The 22,268-nt window shown below is 49.8% G+C and overlaps 2 protein-coding genes across 5 annotated transcripts in view; both read left to right on the top strand.

Annotated features, from left to right (window-relative positions):
• The first annotated feature begins 487 nt into the window (after nucleotides 1–487).
• On the top strand, nucleotides 488–5,207 carry CLP1 (cleavage factor polyribonucleotide kinase subunit 1). 2 transcript variants are annotated; one of them, XM_054026370.1, is made up of 3 exons: nucleotides 488–569; nucleotides 1,407–2,029; nucleotides 4,115–5,207. In XM_054026370.1, exons 1-3 carry the CDS (start codon nucleotides 488–490, stop codon nucleotides 4,784–4,786), a joined length of 1,377 nt encoding a protein of 458 aa, XP_053882345.1. In that variant the 3' UTR covers nucleotides 4,787–5,207. The 2 variants fall into 2 exon arrangements, with proteins under 2 accessions (XP_053882345.1, XP_053882346.1); XM_054026371.1 differs by lacking the exon at nucleotides 488–569 and adding an exon at nucleotides 579–865.
• Nucleotides 5,208–8,217: 3,010 nt separating this feature from the next.
• The window catches only part of ZDHHC5 (zinc finger DHHC-type palmitoyltransferase 5), a 37,420-nt gene continuing 23,369 nt past the window's right edge, over nucleotides 8,218–22,268 (top strand). The window contains exons 1-3 of one of the 3 annotated variants that reach the window (XM_054027045.1): nucleotides 8,220–8,414; nucleotides 11,469–11,596; nucleotides 18,728–20,123. In XM_054027045.1, the coding sequence (XP_053883020.1) occupies nucleotides 20,020–20,123 (104 nt within the window). In that variant the 5' untranslated portion in view covers nucleotides 8,220–8,414; nucleotides 11,469–11,596; nucleotides 18,728–20,019. Of the gene's footprint in view, nucleotides 8,415–11,468; nucleotides 11,597–18,727; nucleotides 20,124–22,268 lie in introns of all 3 variants that reach the window. The other 2 variants (XM_054027046.1, XM_054027043.1) reach the window with 2 other exon arrangements.

The following is a 22,268-nucleotide window of genomic DNA, read 5'->3' as shown; positions in this document are numbered from 1 at the left end:
TTAGATGCACTCAGAACCCACTGAGCCACCCACCAGCAACCCTCTCCCCATACACACCCTCATACAACACCGCCCCAGCCTCGCTGCTGCTAAGTTTTGTGTGGCTCCATGTCCCGGCCCCATTATTGCTCAGGCCAGGAGGTGTCGACCACGGGCTGAAGTTTTTACATCCATGTGCGCGTTATTTGCATATATGCAATTCAACCCGTACATGATTTGCATACAATGTCACTCTTGCACAGCTGGGCAGCCGTGTGGCCCTGCCACGGACTGGGCTGCAGCCGGACCCCCACCCCAGAACAGGTCCATTCTCCGCAGCATACTTTGGCCTATATCTGGGAACTACATCTCCCGGCAGGCCCTGCGCTCATCCGCCATGCCAACCCTCTAGTTCCGGGTTCGGCCTACAGGAGAACTACATCCCCCAACAGGCAACGCGCCCCTCTTGCTGCACTTCCGGGGCCGGCCATTTCTCCCGTCAGGCACTATGCCTCCCCGCACTTCCGGCCCCGGATGTGCGCGTGGTCTTGGGTCTCCTGGTTGGTTGGTTTATCGCCAGGCAGCGGCGGGTGAGTGACTGTTCTGGGGCCCGGCTGGGTTCGGCCCGCTCCCTGGCGCCGGCTGTTGTCATGGCGACACCCTCTCGTGCCCTTTGCTGCCTTTAAGGCCGTGGTGGGCAACACGCGGCCCGCCCAGGGGCCCCGGTCCCAGCCAATGGGAGCTGCGGGAAGCAGCGCGGGTTGCAGGGACGTGCTGGCCGCCGCCTCCCGCTGCGCCCATTGGCCGGGAGCCGCGAACTCCGGCTCCTGAGAGCTGCGGCCGGTCCGTGTAAACAGCCTGGCTCGCGGCCCGCCACTGCTGGAAGGTGAGCCCTGGGTGGGTGGGTGGGTGGGGGGGGTGAGGAGCCAGGCCACGGGGGGGCAGTGCTGCCAGGGGGGGGACGACGCTGCCATGGGTATGAGTGACGCTGCAGTGACTCCCATTCACCCACCCACTGGTTTGTTTTCCCACATGAAGCTGCCGTGACCGACGCTGTCTTGCCTGGGGCAGTGTCTAGGGGGTGAAGCAGTGACCTCCCTTCTCTGGTCCAGCCGTTTCCGTGGCTCGAGAGCCTTGGTGCTCTTTGGTGTGTGATGCTCTTTGGGCGGGGTGAGGAATAGGGTTTAATTAGCGGAGTTCCGGAATAACCAATTGCATCGCCGTGTGGGGAGTGGGAACCCTCCTCTCATCCGTATATCATAATGCCGGGGTCTGTGTGACAATGGAGAGCATCGCAGGGAACGGAGCCCTCTACCCGCTGCAGATAGGGGACCGGAGAGTGGGATTGAGTAGAGTGGAATTCGGGGGGGTGATGGGAGAGCATTATACTCCCTGTGATGTGACCTCATTCCTTGTGTCTGTTTCAGGCCTATACGGGATAGAGATGGCAGAGGAGGCCGGGGATGAGAAGAAGCAGGTGGCAAAGTTTGAGCTGGAGCGGGAGACGGAGCTTCGCTTTGAGGTGGAGGCCTCGCAGACTGTCCAGCTGGAGCTGCTGGCAGGCATGGCGGAGATTTTCGGCACCGAGCTGACCCGTAACAAGAAGTTCACTTTCGATGCTGGTGCCAAGGTGGCCGTGTTCACGTGGCATGGCTGCACAGTGCAGCTGAGCGGCCGCACTGAAGTGGCTTACATATCGAAGGACACACCCATGCTGCTCTACCTCAACACCCACACAGCCCTGGAGCAGATGCGGCGGCAGGCAGAGCGCGAGGATGAGCGGGGGCCCCGGGTCATGGTGGTGGGGCCTACGGATGTGGGTAAGTCGACAGTGTGCCGGCTGCTGCTGAACTACGCTGTGCGGCTGGGGCGCCGACCCACCTTCGTGGAGCTGGACGTGGGCCAAGGCTCGGTCTCCATCCCTGGCACCATGGGGGCACTGTATATCGAGCGGCCTGCTGATGTAGAAGAGGGTTTCTCTGTCCAGGCCCCCTTGGTCTATCACTTTGGCTCCACCACTCCAGGCACCAACATCAAACTCTATAACAAGGTGAGCAGTGGCAGATCTGGGGGGTGAAATTCAAGGCAGCCAGGGCTCTTTCCCACACACACACACACAGTTGTTTCTGGAGACATAGCAACCTTTAATGTCCAAAGCATCTGGTTCTGAGTGAGGGAGGAGTAAAGCAGGCTGTACATGAAACATTGCCCTTTGGAGATGGGATGCTGATATGTACATGTACTCTGGTCCTACTGGAGAAAAGGGTAGGCGGGCACCTCCTTCACAATCCAGAGTATTTTGGAAAGAGAATGCCAATGTGCACACCCCCCTCACACCAGGGGATGGTTCAGGCATCTCCATCCTCCCTGGGCTAGACCAATCCAGCAAGGTGAATTCACATATGCACACTTGACGGTGGGGAAAGGCAGAGACTGCCCCATGCTGAGACTCAACTCACATGAATAGATAGTTGGGGGACCGATCCAAAGAAAAAGGAATTACTGGGAGTAAAGGGGTGACATTCCCTTGTCTCCCCACCCCACGATCGCCTCTGGCCCTGCTCAGCTGTATTTTCATCATCTAGTCTGGATGAAATGAGAAGGAGGGCTTTTGACTTGTTGCTTCCTCTTTATCTTCTCTTATCATCAGTGCTCTTTAATCTGTTTTGTGCTACCTTGGAAGGAAACAGGCTTGCATCATGGACTGGAAGTCACGGCTCTCGGACCAACTCTGCCACTGACTTCCTGTGTGACCTTGGCAAGTTAATACACTTTCACATAACACAAGAACCCAGGGTCACCAAATGAAATTGATAAACAGCAGGCTTAAAACAAAATAAGGAAGTACGTCTTCACACAGTGCACAGTTAACCTGTGGAACTCTTTGACAGAGGACACTGTGAAAGCCAAAAATATACCTGGGTTCAAAAAATAATTAGATAAGTTCATGGAGGTTAGGTCCATCAGTGGCTATTAGCCAAGATGTTCAGGGCCACAATCCAATGTCCAGGGTGTCCCTAAGCCTCTGATTGCCAGAATCTGGGACTGGACAATGAGATGGATTGCTTGATAATTGCCCTGTTCTTTTCATTCCTTCTGAAGCATGTGGCACTGGCCACTATTAGAAGACAGGATACTGGGCTAGATGGACCATTGGTCTGACCCAGTAAGGCCGTTCTTAAGTCACTTCCTTATCTGCAGAATAGGGACAACAATCAAACATTTGCATGGTTTGAGATGAACACTGACATTTATTAACATACTGAGACAGAGAATCTTCTTAATTACACGTCCTTGCAGGTAGTTTATTATCTTGATTGAGATAAACCTTTATTAAAAAATATAGCTTGAAAAGACTTAAGATGAAAAAAAAAAAGTTAATAAAAAGGATATTCTGTTTATTTGATTATTTGATTATTTGGCAACTTCTGTGTTAAAAGAGCAGAGTTTAGCATTTCACACATTCCTGTTCATTAGGGGTAATGCTGATATTGTCTCTCTAAAGCAGCAATAACTGTCACTTGCTATATTTCATTGTAGACACAAACCTACATTGTTTTTCTGAATCTCTGTATAGTAACATACCTTCTGACTGTCTCTAGTACGACAATAAGCAAATCTCGCCTCTGTGACCTCAAATGTAGAGGTCCAGAAGAAATGATCATTTACTTTAATGACCATTCAATAGGTAGGGTGTTAAATGTCCAATCTGATTAACCTTCTAGAAGCAAATAAATGCACTGGTGCTTAATAGTTGTCCAAGTAATGAAACAAAATATAGTTATTTGTATCCCCTGCCTCATGGGTAAAGGACAAGACACAGTTTCTGATGGAGTGTATCTCTCTTATGAAGCTGTGCTCTGCCATGGTTAATTTGCCATGCCAAGGTATCTAAAGCGAGATGCTTGGACAGAAAGATTTGCATTTCCATTTCTCCTCCACTGAGTAAAATGTCAGTGTTAGGGCTGCTCAAGGGCAATTTATATGTGATCAGGCCACCATCTAGTGGCAGCCTGCAAAGGATATAAGCCCCACTTTGAGAAAGGGAAAGACCATGGGTGGAGCCACTTCAGATAGTACAGTCACCGGGCATCTTCCTTGGGTTCCAATTAGCCATGCTGCTTCCTCTCTGCAGATCACATCTCGCTTGGCTGACGTCTTTAACCAGCGCTGCGAAGTGAACCGCCGGGCTTCAGTTAGTGGCTGCGTCATCAACACGTGCGGCTGGGTGAAGGGTTCCGGGTACCACGCCCTGGTGCATGCTGCCTCAGCCTTTGAGGTGGATGTGGTGGTAGTGCTGGACCAGGAGCGCCTATACAATGAGCTGAAGCGGGACCTGCCCCATTTTGTGCGCACAGTGCTGCTCCCCAAATCGGGTGGGGTGGTAGAGCGCTCCAAGGACTTCCGGAGGGAGTGCCGGGATGACCGCATCCGTGAGTACTTTTACGGCTTCCGTGGCTGCTTCTACCCCCACGCCTTCGATGTCAAATTCTCCGATGTCAAGATCTACAAGGTGGGGGCTCCCACCATCCCTGACTCATGCTTGCCCCTGGGCATGTCGCAGGAGGATAACCAGCTCAAGCTTGTGCCAGTGACGCCAGGCCGTGACATGGTGCACCACCTGCTGAGCGTCAGCACTGCTGATGGCAGTGAGGAGAACATCTCTGAGACTAGCGTGGCTGGCTTCATCGTCGTCACTGGGGTGGACGTAGATCGCCAGGTCTTCACAGTGCTGTCACCGGCACCTCGCCCACTGCCCAAGAACTTTCTGCTGATCATGGACATTCGCTTCATGGACCTTAAGTAGGGGCTGCACTGGAGCAGAAGAGGTGGAGTCCACCAGGCCTATAGTGTCTCCGTGGTGGACAGAACTTTTACCAATTGAAGGGGGTGGAGACTGCCACACAGACTGAATCATTTGAAACCAGTGTGGGAAGGGGTAGAGGCTGCTGTCCAGATCAAACCATTGGGAGAAACCAAAGTGAGTCAGGTGAGATTAATTTGTAGACAGAAGCAGGGAGGGAATGTGGGATTAAATGTAACTGTAGATGGTTCACTGTCTACATCCTTCTCTATGATCCCTTCTCCTCCTTAGATTTCAGTCCCTGAAATCTGGACCCATTGTCCCTTTTACACAGCCAATGCTTCGTGGGCCTCCTCTTGTAGAAGAGGATCAATATTGTTTTATATTTTTGTAATTTTAATAAATTTCCTGGTATTTTACTGGTCTCTGGTGACAGTGGATGAATTTTGTGTAACCTCCTGCAGTGTGAGAGGGATCTGTAGGGCACGCACACAGGAGGCACTGCTGGGGCTTAGAAAGGGGAATTTCAATGTGATGCCCACAGAGAAACTAGACAGATTGGAACCAGGGCCATACGAAGTAGGCTGGGGCACTTCAGTACAGTGGATCATCCTAGGAGCCAGGCTAAGAAGAACCAACAATTTCATTTTCTAGGCCCTTCACCTCTCCTGTGCTATGGAGATGTCTGCTCCACATTGTTGCCAGCTTGGATCCCCAATTTCTCCAATATTCCAACAAATAACTTCACACTTCCCCTTAACCAACGAATGAGCTCCCTATAAACATCTTGAGCATTTCTCCTTCAACTCCCTCCTTAAAGCTCACCTGTGCTGTAATGCATACAGCACCCGTGGCTGGCATCCCGTGACTGCTCTTTGTGACCATTTCCTTGTTTCCCCACCTTCCTGTCAGTTGTACTCAGCTGTTGTCTCATCTTGTATTTAGAGTGGTAGACTTGTTCTGTGTTTATACCGCACCTAGCACCTTGGCCCTCATCTATGACTGGCTGCTACTGCAGTAAAAGTGGACAGTGGTTTTTACTGGGTATGAAGCCAGGAATTTGCCACTGGAAGGGAAAACCATGGCAAGGAACTGCTGCTAGTTGGTGGCACTTCAGGGTAAGAGAGGGGAGAAACAGGTTTGCAAATGGAGAAGGCAGGGGAAGAATGTAATGCTGGAGACTGCATAGCAGGAGAGAGACAGAGGAAAGGATTGTGGGATTTTAAGAACACAGGAGGAAAAGTTTGTGAATTTTGGGTTGAGGAATTTGGGTTGTCCTGACCTCTCTAGCGAAGAGGTGGCATTGTTGATTAAACCCATATAGTGACTTCCTGTATCAAAGCAATAATGCTCCACTGATTATATGATTCAGTTATCAAAGAGGGTGAATTAGTAGGGAAAGGACAGACCTGAATTTCCCAGTTTAATTAGCACACTGTGATCTGAGTTAATGGCATGCACACACACTCAAGCTTTCACTTGTTTTAAGGATCAAAACTTTCTTCACAAGTCACAGGTCAGGACCAGTTGCTTAAGCAGATGCACATCCCAGTTGTCAAAGGTGTGAAAACCTTGTGTTCTGGGATTGCATCAGAACTACTGCCTCAGAGGTGCAAATTCTGCATCTCCCCTCCTGTGATTACCAGTCCCTTTAACTTTCTGGAAGTGCTTTGGACTTGGGGGCTAGCGGGGGGTGGGGAATAAAACAGGACATGCCATGCAACTGTTACAAGAGGACCCTGTGGCTGGGATATGCATAATGCTGTGAAGACAAACCAAGGCTAAGAGGTGCATTTTGTGTCCCATAAGCCTCTGGGGTGGAACATCAGTCAATCAGGTGTTTTTCTTGTTCCTGCCCCTTGCTTGATGGTTGGAGTTCACCCAGCTCAGGTGGCAGAACACCAGCATTAGAGCGGGAGGTTGGCCTTACCTGTGCTATGACTCAGGACATCTGGTTCAATTCCTGGCTCTGCTGCAGGTCACCTGTGTGACCTCAGGCAAGTCATTTAGCATCTCTGGGCCTCAGTTACCCTCTGTAAAAAGAGAATAATGATCCTCCCTTTGTCTCTTGTCCATTTAAACTGTGACTGCTTTAGTGCAGGGACTGTCTCTGCTATATGCATGTCTGTCTTACCTAACAGTTTCCCACCCCCTGATCATTACCTCATCTAACTTCATATGCCCCAGCAAGGGCCCTGCATATTAGTCTTCGTAAGAACGCCATGCTGGGGCAGACCAAAGGTCCATCTAGCCCGATAGCCTGTCTTCCAACAGTGGCCAGTGCCAGGTGCCCCAAGGGGAATGAACAGAACAGGTAATCACCAAGTGATCCATCCCCTGTCACCCATTTGCAGCTTCTGGCAAACAGAGTCTGATTGCCTGGAACAACTTCCCCTCTCTCTCGAGAGAGAGAGTTCCTTTTTAAATTGCTGTAGTCCTTTTGTTCTCTGGGGTGTTCTGGTTTTGTCTCGTCATGCTATTGTCTCTTAACAACATGCAGGTGTTTGCAGAGAACAGTGAGCTATTCCTTCCTCCTCATTTTTCGTTACAGCTCACCTGAGCTGTTCGGCAACCTGCTTGGAGTATAAGGTGGGAGCAAGGAGATAACTTAGATGCTGGGCTCTATCATGGTGTCACTGGGATGGGGGGGGGGGTCACACCCACTGACAATGGGATGGTGGTGGGGCGGTACCATAGAATCAGTGGGATGGGGGGTGTTGCACAGGCTGGGGGTGAACTGTACCATGGTTTCACTGGGTTGGGGGTCACACCCCCTAGACACTGGGATGGGCTATCCCATGGTTTCACTGGGTGGGGGGGGGTCACACCCCCTAGACACTGGGATGAGCTATCCCATGGTTTCACTGGGTGGGGGGGGTCACACCCCCTAGACACTGGGATGAGCTATCCCATGGTTTCACTGGGTGGGGGGGGTCACACCCCCTAGACACTGGGATGGGCTATCCCATGGTTTCACTGGGTGGGGGGGGTCACACCCCCTAGACACTGGGATGAGCTATCCCATGGTTTCACTGGGTTGGGGGGATCAATCCCCTCTGCTGTTTTTCAAATTGCTTTAAATAAAGCCCCTCCCCCAATAATTAGTTTAACCAGAGGGGCGAGTTCTTTAAGGCGATCTCCCGGCTCAGCCACTGGCAGTGCACGTTTTATCATGCTAGGCGGGGATGAGCACTGATTGGACAGGGAGTTTGTCAATCAGCGTGGCCGGGTACGAATGTGGCCTCTGCAACCGAGTAGGTCCTGAGCACGCGCCGAACATCCCATCGCTCAATGGTCCGCTCCTCTACCCCCTCCCCCTCGATTGCGAGAGGCTGTGGCGCACGCGCAGAGCGATGATGTGGTTGTCTACGTCGCCGGGCATGTGCAACGGCTCTTCCTTCTCTCGCTCCCGCCAATCAGCTTCTGGCAGTATTCGGACGGGCGCGCGACCCGGCGACGGCCGCTTGTGGGGGGGAGGAGAAGGCGGAGCGCGCGCCTTGGGACCAACCGGCGAGCGAAGCGCGAGCCCGAATGGGCTCGGGAGCGCGCGCTTCCTCCCTGCTGCCTGGACGCGCCTCTCACCCAGGGAGCCGGGCCGGGCGCAGGCGGAGGGAGCGACTGTGCGGTGCGGGTGAGTGCGGGCCGGGCCGGGCCCATCTCCAGGGGCAGGGCGGGGAGCCGGGGCCCTCACCCAGCGCGGGGAGCCGGGGAAAAGCGCCTGGGGGAGCCCGGGCCTCGCTCCGGGCCTAGCCGCCCCCGGCATCGGACACTCGGGTCCAGAGAGAGAGAGACGCCCCCTCCCCCCTGCGCTCGCGCACAGCCTCCCCCCCCCCCCGCATCTCTCCCCCCTGCGCTCGCGCACAGCCTCCCCCCCCCCCCCGCATCTCTCCCCCCTGCGCTCGCGCACAGCCTCCCCCCCCCCCCGCATCTCTCCCCCCTGCGCTCGCGCACAGCCTCCCCCCCCCCCGCATCTCTCCCCCCTGCGCTCGCGCACAGCCTCCCCCCCCCCGCATCTCTCCCCCCTGCGCTCGCGCACAGCCTCCCCCCCCCCCGCATCTCTCCCCCCTGCGCTCGCGCACAGCCTCCCCCCCCCCCCCGCATCTCTCCCCCTCAGCGCCCCCAGCGCCCCTCACCGGCCCTGCCCCACAGCGTGCACAGTATCCAGCCCCCCGCGCTGCCCCTCTTCCTTCAGCGCCCACCTCCACAGACCCCTCCCGCCTCCCCCCTCAGCCCCCCACTGCCCCTCTTCCTTCAGCGCCCACCTCCACAGACCCCTCCCGCCTCCCCCCTCAGCCCCCCACTGCCCCTCTTCCTTCAGCGCCCACCTCCACAGACCCCTCCCGCCTCCCCCCTCAGCCCCCCACTGCCCCTCTTCCTTCAGTGCCACCTCCACAGACCCCTCCCGCCTCCCCCCTCAGCCCCCCACTGCCCCTCTTCCTTCAGTGCCACCTCCACAGACCCCCCCTCAGTCCCCCACTGCCCCTCTTCCTTCAGCGCCACCTCCCGCCTCCCCCCTCAGCCCCCCACTGCCCCTCTTCCTTCAGCGCCCACCTCCACAGACCCCCCCCACTGCCCCTCTTCCTTCAGCGCCCACCTCCAGAGACCCCCCCTCAGCCCCGCACTGCCCCTCTTCCTTCAGCGCCCCACCTCCACAGACCCTCCCGCCTCCCCCCTCAGATCCCTCAGCCCCGCACTGCCCCTCTTCCTTCAGCGCCACCTCCACAGACCCTCCCGCCTCCCCCCTCAGATCCCTCAGCCCCCCACTGCCCCTCTTCCTTCAGCGCCACCTCCACAGACCCCCCGCCTCCCCCCTCAGCCCCCCACTGCCCCTCTTCCTTCAGCGCCCCACCTCCACAGACCCTCCCTCAGCCCCCCACTGCCCCTCTCCTTTCAGCGCCACCTCCACAGACCCTCCCTCAGCCCCCCACTGCCCCTCTTCCTTCAGCGCCCACCTCCACAGAGCCCCCCGCCTCCCCTCTCAGATCCCTCAGCCCCCCACTGCCCCTCTTCCTTCAGCCCCCCACATCCACAGATCCCCCCGCCTCTCCCCACTGCCCCTCTTCCTTCAGACCCCCACCACCACAGACCCCCCCACCTCCCCCCTCAGATCCCTCAGCCCCCCACTTCCCCTCTTCCTTCAGTGCCCACCTTCACAGACCCCCCCTCAGCCCCCCACTGCCCCTCTTCCTTCAGCGCCCCACCTCCACAGACCCCTTCCTCCTCCCCCCTCAGCTCCCTCAGCCCCCCCACTGCCCATCTTCCTTCAGCGCCCCACCTCCACAGACCCCTTCCTCCTCCCCCCTCAGATCCCTCAGCCCCCCCACTGCCTCTCTTCCTTCAGCGCCCACCTCCACAGACCCTTTCCTCCTCCAGTGCCCGTGTCCCACGCTACTCCTTCCCCCTGCCCCTCCCCCTGAGATCCCTCAACCCCCTCACTGCCCCTCTTCCTTCAGCGCTCCCATCTCCACAGACCCCTTCCTCCTCCAGTGCCTGTGTCCCACATTACTTCTCCCCCTCAGATCCCTCAACCCCCGCACTGCCCCTCCCCATACAGACACTCTCTCAGCACCCCTGCCCCTAGCCTGTTCCTCTCCCCACAGAGACATATCCCACCTCACACTGTTCCTCCTCCCCCAGAGACCCCTGCCTCCACACTGCTTCTCCCCCCTGCCCCTCCACCTACACAGAAGCACCCACAGACCCTTCCTGCATACTGATCCTTCCCCTATGGAGACACTCCACAGCACCCATAGATTCCTCTGCCTTCAGCACCCCATCCACCACAGTGCTTCTCCCCCTACAGACAACCCCAGTATTCACAGATGCCTCTTCCCTGGTACCCTCACCCTGCCCCTCCCTACACAGAGAGAGACCTCTTCTGCACCTACAGACCCATCCCCAAATAGGGAGACATCCCCGCTCCCATAGAGCCCTTCTCCATGCTGCCCCTCCCCCCAAAGAGAGACCCCACAGACCCTTGCCCCTACGATCCCTCCCCTTTCAGTATACCCGCCTTCATAGATTCCTCCATCACAGAGATTCCTCTCAGCACCCCTACCCCCCCAGAGATCTAGTCTCCCACAGAAACCCTTTCTTTGTGTGTGATCCGGAGACCCCTGGTTCCCTCCCCTCATGTGTGACTCCCTTCCCCCACAGAGACACTTTTCCCCATATGTGACCTTTCCCCACTCATCGTATCCTGTGTGTGACCCCCTATTCAGTATGACACTCCTGCTGATTCTCTCCACCCTGCAGCCCTCCTTCCTTGTATTGAATTCCGTCACCCATGTGCAACCCTCCCTTCCCCCTTTATTCTGGTGTGGACCCTTACTATCTTTTGAGTTTGCCTTTGCCACTATAACCCCACTTGTGATCCCTAATTAATTAATTTCCCTGGCTTTATATCCCTATTCTCTAGCCAGCACATGCAGTTATGTTCCCACCCCATCTATATTTCCACTCCTGTTGCCTCCATCCCTGGATTGTATGCCATGTTCCTTGATGTATCACCCCTTCTCGGATTATTTGCTAGTCTCTAAAGTGCCACAAGGACTCCTTGCTGTTTTTGCTGATACAGACTAACACGGCTACCACTCTGAAACAATGTTCACTTGTGCAAGTCCTGTTTTCTGATTTTAGAATCCTCATTTCCCTGAATTAAATTCTTCCCTCCATTGGATTACAGTGCCTCCCCTGCATGAAACCTGTTTTCTCTCTCTTGGAATCCCCCTACCCTGTGCATGAAAAGAAAGGGTGTTATTTTAGGATTTGGAGACCCAAGTTCAGTTCCCAGCTCCATCACAGACTCTGTGGGTGAGTTACTTACCTCATCTGTAAAATGGGGGTAATAGCACTTCCCTATTTCACAGGGGTATTGTGAGGTGTACTATGGTGATGGGGCGGGCCAGATAAGTACCTAAAATAGACTTCACAGATAGTTGCCCTGTATTATATGCCCATAGATCAGAAAAGTTACCACTCATCCACCTGAGTAAATGTCAGTTGCATCCACTTTCAAATTTCTGTACCCCAATATAGATTACCATTACAGCCCCAAAAAGGAACCTACAATTCACCCCATTCTAATAAACTCAGGCTACTGACCCCTTCCTGGGTAAACCTGGGTTAGTGGGAGGGGGGGATTTTTTTAAAGTTACTTGACCAAGGACAGCTTGGATCTCAGATGACTGAGGTAGTTTTTGCTATTGCCTGTGGGATATTTTTGTATAATAAAGTGTATATTTTGTGAAAGATTAACATCTGAGCTGAGATGCACTGACTCTTATGTCCCACTGTGATTGAAAATCTAGCATCCCAACTTTGTTTACAGGCTGCTTCTGTCTTATGCTGCACTTTGGGTAGAGTGCAGCATGGATCAATCACACACACAAGCATTTTCCAGCATGCACTATGGATGCCATCAAATGGGGCCATAAACTAACTGGCAGGCACGTTAGTTTTGTGCTGCTGTTTGGTGGCATTTAAAAAATAACTGAAAAATTACCCCCCAAGGGAACTATGTATAAAATCTAAATTATTCCTTGCTCTGAATATTGCCCCCCATCTCTGTAAATCTAAATTATGCCCTGCTCTGTGTCACTCCTTCTCTGTGTAAATCCAAATTACACCCTGCCCTGTATATTACTGCCCTGTCTAAATCCAATTTGCCTTCCCATATGAGATCTTGGAAGTCATTGTAGATAGTGCTCTGAAAACATCCAGTGTGCAGCAGTGGTCAAAAAAAGAACAAAATGTTGGGAATCATTAGGAAAGGCCTAGATAATAAGACAGAATATATCATATTGCCTCTATATAAATCCATGGTATGCCCATATCTTGAATACTGCGTGCAGATGTGGTCGCTCCATCTCAAAAAAGATATATTAGAATTGGAAAAGGTTCGGAAAAGAGCAACAAAAATGATCAGGGGTATGGAACGGCTGCCATATGAGGAGAGATTAATAAGACTGGGACTTTTCAGCTTGGAAAAGAGACGACGGGGGAGGATATGATAGAGGTCTATAAAATCATGACTGGTGTGGAGAAAGTAAATAAGGAAGTGTTGTTTACTCATAACACAAGAACTAGGGGTCACCAAATGAAATTAATAGGCAGCAGGTTTAAAACAAACAAAAGGAAGTATTTTTCCACACAACGCACAGTCAACCTGTGGAACTCTTTGCCAAAGGATGTTGTGAAGGCCAAGACTATAACACGGTTCAAAAAAGAACTAGATAAATTCATGAGGTTATATCCATCAATGGCTATTAGCTGGGATTGACAGGGATGGTGTCCCTAGGCTCTGTTTTCCAGAAGCTGGGAATGGGTGACAGGGTATGGATCACTTGATGCTTACCTGTTCTGTTCATTCTCTCTGGGGCACCTGGCATTGGCCACTGTCAGAAAACATGATACTGGGCTAGATGGATCTTTGGCCTGACCTAGTATGGCGCTGGGATGGGAGATTTACATGGTATTTTTAAATAGGCCAGTCCAGTGGCCATTAAGATACAGCCAGTCCAGACCAAGGCTCTCACACTTCACCAAAAGAAGTACTGTACATCACTTCTGTTACAAAAGCCTTTGGTTTCCAGCTGGGAGAGATGCTAATGGGATCTGAAAGGAGTTCTAGACAGCACCTCTGCAGGGAATGTCATCCATGAAACATAAGGCCCTTTGCTTTCAGTTTTTACCAAAAAATTCCCAGGTTTTACAAAAGCTATTTGTTTTTTTTACCAATATTCAGCTGAAATTTGGACCACTTAAATACATGAAATTCCTGATTATTTTAAGGAAATCCAATGCATTAGATGTAGGCGTATTTATGTTAATAATAAATTAGTCTTAAGTATAAATGTAAAGCATACTAATGGAAGATGTGCAAAAACCCACATGTGCATATATGTACTTACTGTTAATGGGCAGTTCCTAAAATACATCGCAGCATTAAACTGTTTTTACTTTCAATACTTTTGCTTTTTTTGTTGTTGTTTTTTTCTGTCCTCCCATCCCCTAATATTCACCTCACTATTACCCAAAAAAGTGAAGTTATTTTTTTGCACTGATTTTCATACATTTTAAAATGTGTGTAATGAACACTGAGAAATTCTGAACAAAATAAAAACTGAAAATGAAGGGCCTTGACGTTACAGTACCCGGGTAAGTGAAAGGCATCTTTTCATTAAAGACAAATATATTATATAGATAGATTCAGATGTAACCTACATATTAAAATTAACAAAGTTAAATGCAAAATTAGTCCTGTATTAATGCAATTGTAGAGCTGTACAGCTCAGAATTAGAGTTAGGAAATATAAATATTAAGATTCCCATAGCAACATTAACGTGGGCACACTGTTCATATGAAATATCTTATTTGTACTGAGTTAGCCTCGAGGCAGCGCAATTAGGAATCAGGACCCTGTTGGACTAGGCACTGTAATTAAATAACAAACAAACAAAAAAGGTCCCTGTATCAAAGAGCTTATAATTTAATCAATTTTCTTCTCCTGTTTTTCTTAGAGAATATGTTAAAAAAACACTGAATAGAAAATATTACACACAAGCTGTTAATGTTGCCAGGGGTTGGGAGGAACAACTTTTATTTTTGCATTTCCTTATGTGCAGTGCCTACTATGGCACCGGTGGTAGTTTTATGCATTTCATTTTCTATATTTTTATTAAAGAGGAGGAAAAGGAGGGGCAAAAGTCTTACTCCAGACTTAATACCAGTATGCTGGCCTAGCTGCTGCTACTACTACCGTTCTAGTAAACCCATATAGCCCTGCTTTCCAGCCACAGATCTCAAAGTGCTTTAAAAAGGAGAGCAAGTATTATCCACATTTTACGGATGAGGCACATAGGTGAAATGTCTTGCCCAAGATGTCACAGTGACTCCAGTTGCAGAGTCAGGAATAAAACCCACATCTCCTGCCTCAGTCCTATCCACACAATCAGACTGCCTATCAGAAGCACCCATCACTGGCTGCAACAATGCACGTATGGATTATGCTTCCATAGAAGTGTGAACTCCCAAAAAACAGACCTTGTCCAGCTGAGGATTTAAAGGTGTGATGTTACATCTTCCAAAACTTTGATTAGATCCAGCTACCTAACTCAGTCTACATCATACACCTTTAAATTCTAGTCTAGACCTAGTTACATTTTTTACTCTAGAAAAAATAATTTTAGGCCAAGATCAAGCATGGAAAATTTCAGCCTAAAATGATACTGTTCAGGGACATTAACATGTGAGTGAAAACAGGAAGTTCTAGATGAAACCATTTACTACAAATAATCACCTGCAAGCAAACCTTGTAAATACAAAAGAGGCCTTTTTCCCTGAATCCACAAGTGATAGGGTGGGTTGGGTGAAGTTTAATGTATTCAAGTTTTATTTTGGGGTGTTTCTTCAAAGCAGGTATCAGAATACACAAAATGTTGGAAAGCCATTTGGGAGTTTTCCGGTTCCTGGCCAATGGGAGCTGCAGAGCCGGCTCTCTGGGCAGGGGCAGTGCACAGAGCTGCCTGGCCATGCCTCTGCCAGAAGCTGAGCGAGGGGGATATCATCGCTTCCGGGGAGCGCGGAGCCAGGAAGGGAACCTGCTGGCCCTGCCAATCCCGCCCCCCCAGCACCAGCTGGGATCCTGGCCGGGCTGCGAGCTGCTGCCTGCACACCCAGCACCAGCAGGGGTCCCGGGCCGCACCCGCCCCTTCCCCCAGCTTCCACGGTGCCCCCCTGCCCTCCCGGGCTGCCCTCTCCCAGCATCTGCGGGCCCACCCAGGCTGCTCTCCCCCCCAGATTTAGTCAGGGGTATATAGTAGAAGTCATGGACAGGTCACGGGCCGTGAATTTTTGTTTACTGCCCATGACCTGTCCATGACTTTTACTAAAAATACCCGTGACTAAAATGTAGCCTGCCTTATTACTGTTTAGTTTATCATTTTATTCCAAAACCTCCTCTAATGACACCTCAATCTGGGACAGTTCCTCAGATTTGTCACTTAAAAAGATTGGCTCAGGTTTGGGAATCTCCCTCACATCCTCAGCCGGGAAGATGGGTGCAAAAAGAATTCCTTTAATTTCTCTGCAATGGCCTTATTGTCCTTGAGTGTTCTTTTAGCATCTCGATCATCCAGTGGCCCCACTGATTGTTTAGCTGGCTTCCTGCTTCTGATGTACTTAAACATTTTTTTGCTATTACTTTTTGAGTCTTTGGCTAGCTGTTCTTCAAATTCTTTTTTGGTGTCCTAATTATATTTTTACACTTCATTTGACAGAGTTTATGCTCCTTTCTATTTTCCTCACTAGGATTTGACTTCCACTTTTTAAAGGATGCCTTTTTGCCTCTCATTGCTTTTTTTACTTTGTTGTTTAGCCACTGGTGACACTTTTTGGTTCTCTTATTGTGTTTTTTAATTTGGGGTATACATTTAAGTTGAGTCTCTATTATGGGGTCTTGAAAAAGTTTCCATGTGACTTGCAGGGATTTCACTTTTAGCACTGTACCTTTTAATTTCTGTTTAACTAACCTCCTCATTTTTGTATAGTTCCCCTTTCTGAAATTAAATGCTACAGTGTTGGGCTGCTGTGGTGTTTTCCCTGCCACAGGGATGTTAAATTTAATTATATTATGGTCACTAATACCAAGCAGTCCAGCTACAGTCACCTCTTGGACCAGATCCTGTTGATTTAGGACTAAATCAAGAATTGTCACTCCTCTTGTGGGAGGACTAGCTACTCCAAGAAGCAGACATTTAAGGTGTAAAGAAACTTTATCTCTGCATCCCGTCCTGAGGTGTCGTACCCAGTCGATATGGGGATAGTTGAAATTCTTAAGTTTGGATGATGAATTTAAAAATGGAATAGTGTCAGTTATGTGACTATCTTCTTTATTTTAATAAAATTAGGCATTCAGATTCCAGTGGAAGGGAGAGGCTGATCTCCTGGGCTGGCCAGTGCATCTCTATTCAGAAATGGAAGAAATTTAACGGGCATTTAATGGGGTACAAAGGCAGAGGATGGTGAAAAGAGTGCAGTTTGGGGATTTAACTTCTCGAAATGAGTTGTAGATTTGCACTAACCAAGGGTAGACTGGATGGCTGAGGGGGTTGGGAATTGGGTACAGGGCCTTTCCTCTGTAAGCTGCTGTTTTGGATGTGTTCTTGAGATAGTAGTTACAAAAAGCTCTTGCCCTATTTTTTATTATTTGTGTTAATGTAGCACCTAGGAGCCCTTATCATGGACCCAGAACCCCATTGTTCTAAGTGCTGTACAAACACAGAACAAAAAGATGGTCCCTATGCCAGAAAACTTATAGTCTAAGTGTGCTGGTTATTTGGTGGCCTATCCCATGTAAACCGAGTTGAGATTTCTGCCTTAATATGCTCTGGGATATATAACCACATCACGCAAACCACCACTGTATTTGGCAAAACAACACAGACTATGGAATTGGTCATGGAGACAGAACTCCCCTCTCTTCCCCAGTAAGCTGATCTCCACAAGCATTCTACTTGTAATACTTGTACCATTGTGCTACAGGGAGTTAAACAGAAACTGCAATGATTAGCAGTGGCAATGGAAATTAAGTAGTGAAATGTTGTGAAATCATTACAAATTGTTTCTCTAGCATGGTGCATGTGCGCTGTTCTTTACAAAGAATAGAGTAAGTTGCGTTTCTTGCCTTGTAGGTCTGATAGTCTTGGAGTGATGAGATACAGGGCAGCAGTTCAGACAAGGGGTGGAGAGACTTGTGGGGAGGAAAACACAATGGGAAAGATTTCTCATAGAAATGGATTTTAAGGGGAGAGAGGGCTCCTGGCAAACAGGAAGAGTGAAACTGTTCAGGCATCTAAGAGGAAGTATAGTGGAAGACCCAAAGCTGAGGAGGAAGAGGTGATGAAAGGAGGAGTAATGAGAGAACATTGGGAGGAGCTATAATGAATAAGTGGGTGTAAGAAGAGGACAAAATTAGAATAGTGAGTAGGCATCTTGCAGATGAAAAGAGAGAGCTTGAATTTGATGAGGTGGAGAGAATGAGAAATAATGGAGGGATTTATGGTGGCCTAAAGGGGGAAAGGTGAGAGGTGGAAGAGAAGAAGGTCCCAGAAATGGAGGTGAGAGATGAACGAGATGTGGTGAAAGGTGCGGGTGGTGGGGTTAGCGAGGAAAGGGCAGATCCTGGTGATATCAGAGAGGAAGAAACAGGACATAGAGGGAACAGGGGTGTGGAGGGAAGAGTTGAAGATGCTGCTGTGGTGATGAGCTGGGGAAACTGTGACAGTGGAGTTGCCTGTGAGGATAGAAGAGGGAGGCAGTGGAGAAGGATTGGAAGGGAAGATGAAATGTTCAGTGTCGAGTGATTGGGTTGGATGAGAAAGTAGGAGCAGCTGGGGATGAGAGATTGGACAAAGCAGAACAGTGATTACTCTGTGCTGGGGAAAGGGGGATATGGGGCTATGCCGAAGACCTTAAAAACAAAATCAATTCCCAAAGTCCGATAGAACACTTATTTGTATGCATCTTTAAAATTTGCAGCCTTATTCAGTGGAATGTCCTCTCAGATGTGCTGGCTGTCCTGTTACAGTAGATAAGCATGTTAGCTGATTGTTAGTTAAGGACATCAGTTACTGACTAAAAATAACAGTTTATCTCTCAGTGAGAGTTGTATATCATTATCCCAATTATGCAGATGTAGAAACTGAGTCTCAGAGATGTTAAGTGACATGCCCAAACCTATAGAGTGAGTCTGTGTCAGAGTTGGGTGAGAACTCAACATCTCTTGATCCCCAACCTGGTTCTAAGACCTCTAGACCATGTTTTCCTCTTCAAACTAATGCTTATACAGTACCTTGAAGATGCAGATTGCATTATTAATATTAAATATATGCTAAATGGTTATTTTTCCTGACTTGGTAATTTTTTTTTCTTTTTTCTCCTAGATAAAGTGTGGAGTTCCAGATGTCAAGTTTTAATTATTTTATGATTTTTTTAACAAATATGGATTGAGGAATGGTTTTATATGGGGGAGGGAGATGAAAATGGAGCAGCTTGGAACAGACTTAGATTCCCAGGCCATGGGTGAGAAGGGCCCAGTCAGCATTGTTTTAATTATCAGTTGCATTCTGGCGTTTTAACAGAATTGTCTGAAAACTTTCAAGTCTCACCTCACCTGCCCAGGATTTTGTGGAGACCATCACCACAGAAAGGATTTGAAATTCAATTTTGTTTATAAGAACCAAGTGGAAACTAGAGTTTTGGGTGTCATACAAAAGGGAACAAATAGGAAGAGGACGAAAACACACAAGCCAACTGACTTCACCCTCTAACCCCCCCTTTCAAAGAAAAGGATTTACAGCTCAACCTCGCACCAGCTGTTACCCAGCTTTAGCCGTCAAGAGAGAAATAAATAAAATTAAACAACCACCGCTAGCCAGCCTCAGATCCTGGTGAAATCAGGGAGTGTGTTTCTGCGACTGCCTCGGGTGAGGGGGAGGAGAGGGCCAAGCAGTGTGAGGAAGACAAGCACATTGTTTCAGGATAACCCTGTACACCTGAGCTGTGACTGGAGGGGACTGCTGGATACCAGGAACAGATTAAAAAGGAAAAGGAGAGGAGGCTTCCTTGGGATTTTGGTGTGGGTTTTTTCAAAGAAATCTAATGGCGGCCTGTTCCTGAGTTGGCCAACTTTCCCGGAGCACTCACCAGGGTGGAAAAGGACTTCCTCAGCTTGGCTTCCCTCCATGTGCTGCAGAGTTCTGCAACTTCCATTTGCCACTCTCCCCACCCTAACTTATAAAATCTCGTTGCCTCCACTTTTGAAGCCAGCCTTTGCCACAAGCTGCTTGGGGAGGTGCTTCTGCACCTGTAGTTTGGCTGCTCGCAGCTGTCGTGTTCCAGCAGTAGTTTAAACTGGAATTCAGGTTCCCATTTTATTTTTTAAATCTCCTTCCATACATCCCCAAACTCTCAGGGAGCAGCGTGGACTCCCTTGGCTGTGTTCTTGGGCCTCTCCCTTCAGGAATCGGTGTGGATCCTTCCTCTGGATTATTTCCTCCTGCCTTCTGCTCCATTTGGAACACTCTCTAAGTGTATTTCAGAAGTTGGGTAACTGCTTACCCCCACGACTTCTCCCTCCTCCTTTCCGAAGGTCCCCTCCCCCTTTTCGTGTCCATTCTGATTCCAGTTGGGCCTGGGCTATGCTGCAGGGCGGATCCCCCACCAGAGCTCCAACATGCCAGCAGCATCTGGAAAGAGATTCAAACCCAGCAAATATGTCCCGGTCTCAGCTGCTGCCATCTTCCTAGTGGGAGCCACCACCCTCTTCTTTGCCTTCACGTGAGTTACAAATAGTTTGCCAGGTATGGGGAGCTGGGCCTGCTGACAAAGTGACTCAGGGCTATCTAAGACATCAAATTGGTCCCATACTCTACTATGACTGAGTGTGGAGGTCAAATCTGGGCAGGGGGAGAGGTGAGGTGACTTGATACAGTAGTTAATCTCTTGTCAGGAGCCTGCTGAAGAGATGGGAGGGGATGCTGCCTTTTCGAGTCTAAAGTCTGGGCTCTGCAATTGTGCTTTTTAGTGTCAGAGTGGCCCCCAACCAGCCCCACCACCTCAGCTGGATTCAGATACATTTTATTTGGCTTTTCCAGTCAAGATGAAGTCAGAGGAAATGGCACACGCTGAATCCTGTCCAGTTGCCAGAGCAAGGTGCCTTGTAGCTGTTGAGCCACAATTCTCAGCTTCTTGCTGTCTTTGTACATTTGGAATAACACACAAGCCTTAGCCCAAGGATCATATTCCAAATCATCCCGTGTGTGAATAGTGGCCCCATGTGACCCCTGTATCTGTGATGAATCTGGAAGAGTTTTCATATATTGGGGATAACCAAAGCCACAGGCAGTTTGTTGGATCCAGGAAGGATGGTAGGAGTGTGTGTATAATAATTATTTAGAGAGTTAACAGAATTGACTTGGAAGATACAAGGGAAGGTCCAAGGAATAATGCCCTTTGACTCCCACACAGCCCCTCCCCATCTGGTTCACTCACTGCTCTTAATCTGAGATTTTACCCGAGAGTGGTCTGAGGGGTTCAATATCTCTGGAATGGGACTTGATTTACCTGTGGGATTGGGGAATAACCATGCCAGGGGTTCATGAGTAAGGGTGGTGATAGATAATCATGCTGGATACTGGTAGGCATGGGAGAGCGTTGAGATATAATAGTGCTGGTTGATGTGACAGGGCTAGGGGATGCCTGTGCCAGGCAGTGATGTTACGGGAGAATCATGCCCCATGTTCACCCCTCAGCTGTGAGGGGCCTTGGATTGTGGTGGGCATCAACCTATTTTTTCTGGTGGGGTAAGTTTTTCTGGGGTAGGGTTCTTTTTCATCCTCGTTTGGGGCAGAGCTGACTAAGTTCTGCAGACCGAGTAAGACCTCAAGGCCTGGGAAGGACTCTGTTTATGTGAGGAGTTGCTGTTCCCATCTCATCCCCCTTTCTTGGAAGAGCGCCTTGATTCCAAGCTGTGAGAGTTAGAACTGAGTAGCTCAGGTGCCCTTGACCTTTAAGACTCTGCATATTATACACTGCATGTAGGGTGTGGCTGTGGTTCTCCTAAATACTAGGGTATGCTGGAACCCCAGACCACGTGAATGAGAGAGTCTCTCTAATTCCATTCAGTAAAATAGCAGTACACGTGTGACTTCTGAGGGATTAAAGCTGGCGCAGGGAGTGGGGAAGAGGGAATGATTGTGTGCTGGAGAGACTCATTGTCAAAGCAATGAGATGTGGCCTCTTTGCTGAAGCCCCTGTACTATTCAAGTCACCCTTGGGTTTTCTCTCCAGTGCCTGCTGGTAACCACATGTGAGGGGTTCTGGGAGTGTTAGAATTATCCCAGTACTGTATTAGAAATATCCTGATTTTTTTTTTATGTGAAGTGAAATCTTGCCAGTGCTAGGGCTTGGTCCCATTGTAGAGGGGAGGAGGAAAGCGCATTGGGTGCTCAGATGCCCTCTTTTTTTAGGGTGGACTTTTTAGTTCAGCTCCGTCTGGTTGGCCATCTGGCCCCATCTCTGGCTTTAATCTTGCTGAGACTTGAGAATGGCTCCTTCTCTCTTTCAATCTCTGTGGAGTGGGGGAAGTGGTTGTGAAGCTTCAGCCACTGAGCAAAGATTAATCAGGTACTCAGGATAGACAGGGCTCAAACGTACCAAATATAGACTAGTCGAGACTGATGCCGAAGAGATGTGTCCCTTTAGAACCTACCCAACTTCAGTGGAGACAACTGTCAGTCAAGCTTTTCTTCCCCTCCCTGCCTGGGTGGATGCTGCCCTTCCTCTTTAGGGGTCTCTCCTCTTCCCAGTGCCTCTCAAACACTAGCTGCTCTGATGTCTGGTCTTTGTGGAGCACATCTACCAGATGGAATGAGTGAGGAGCTGCAAAACCTTGTTGCGATTACTTAAACACCTGCACTGTTG

The sequence above is a fragment of the Malaclemys terrapin genome, chromosome 4, assembly GCF_027887155.1.
Source record: "Malaclemys terrapin pileata isolate rMalTer1 chromosome 4, rMalTer1.hap1, whole genome shotgun sequence".
Taxonomy (NCBI): Eukaryota; Metazoa; Chordata; order Testudines; family Emydidae; genus Malaclemys; species Malaclemys terrapin.
Note: the sequence above shows the minus strand (reverse complement) of the source record. Positions and strands in the feature narration are given on the sequence as shown.

Bases quoted from the DNA above. Each gene is read 5' to 3' on its own strand.
- CLP1 (XM_054026370.1), top strand. From the start codon at position 488: ATGCCTCCCCGCACTTCCGGCCCCGGATGTGCGCGTGGTCTTGGGTCT. The intron at 570-1,406 runs GTGAGTGACTGT...TGTCTGTTTCAG, and splicing joins TTATCGCCAGGCAGCGGCGG to GCCTATACGGGATAGAGATG. The intron at 2,030-4,114 runs GTGAGCAGTGGC...TCCTCTCTGCAG, and splicing joins ACATCAAACTCTATAACAAG to ATCACATCTCGCTTGGCTGA.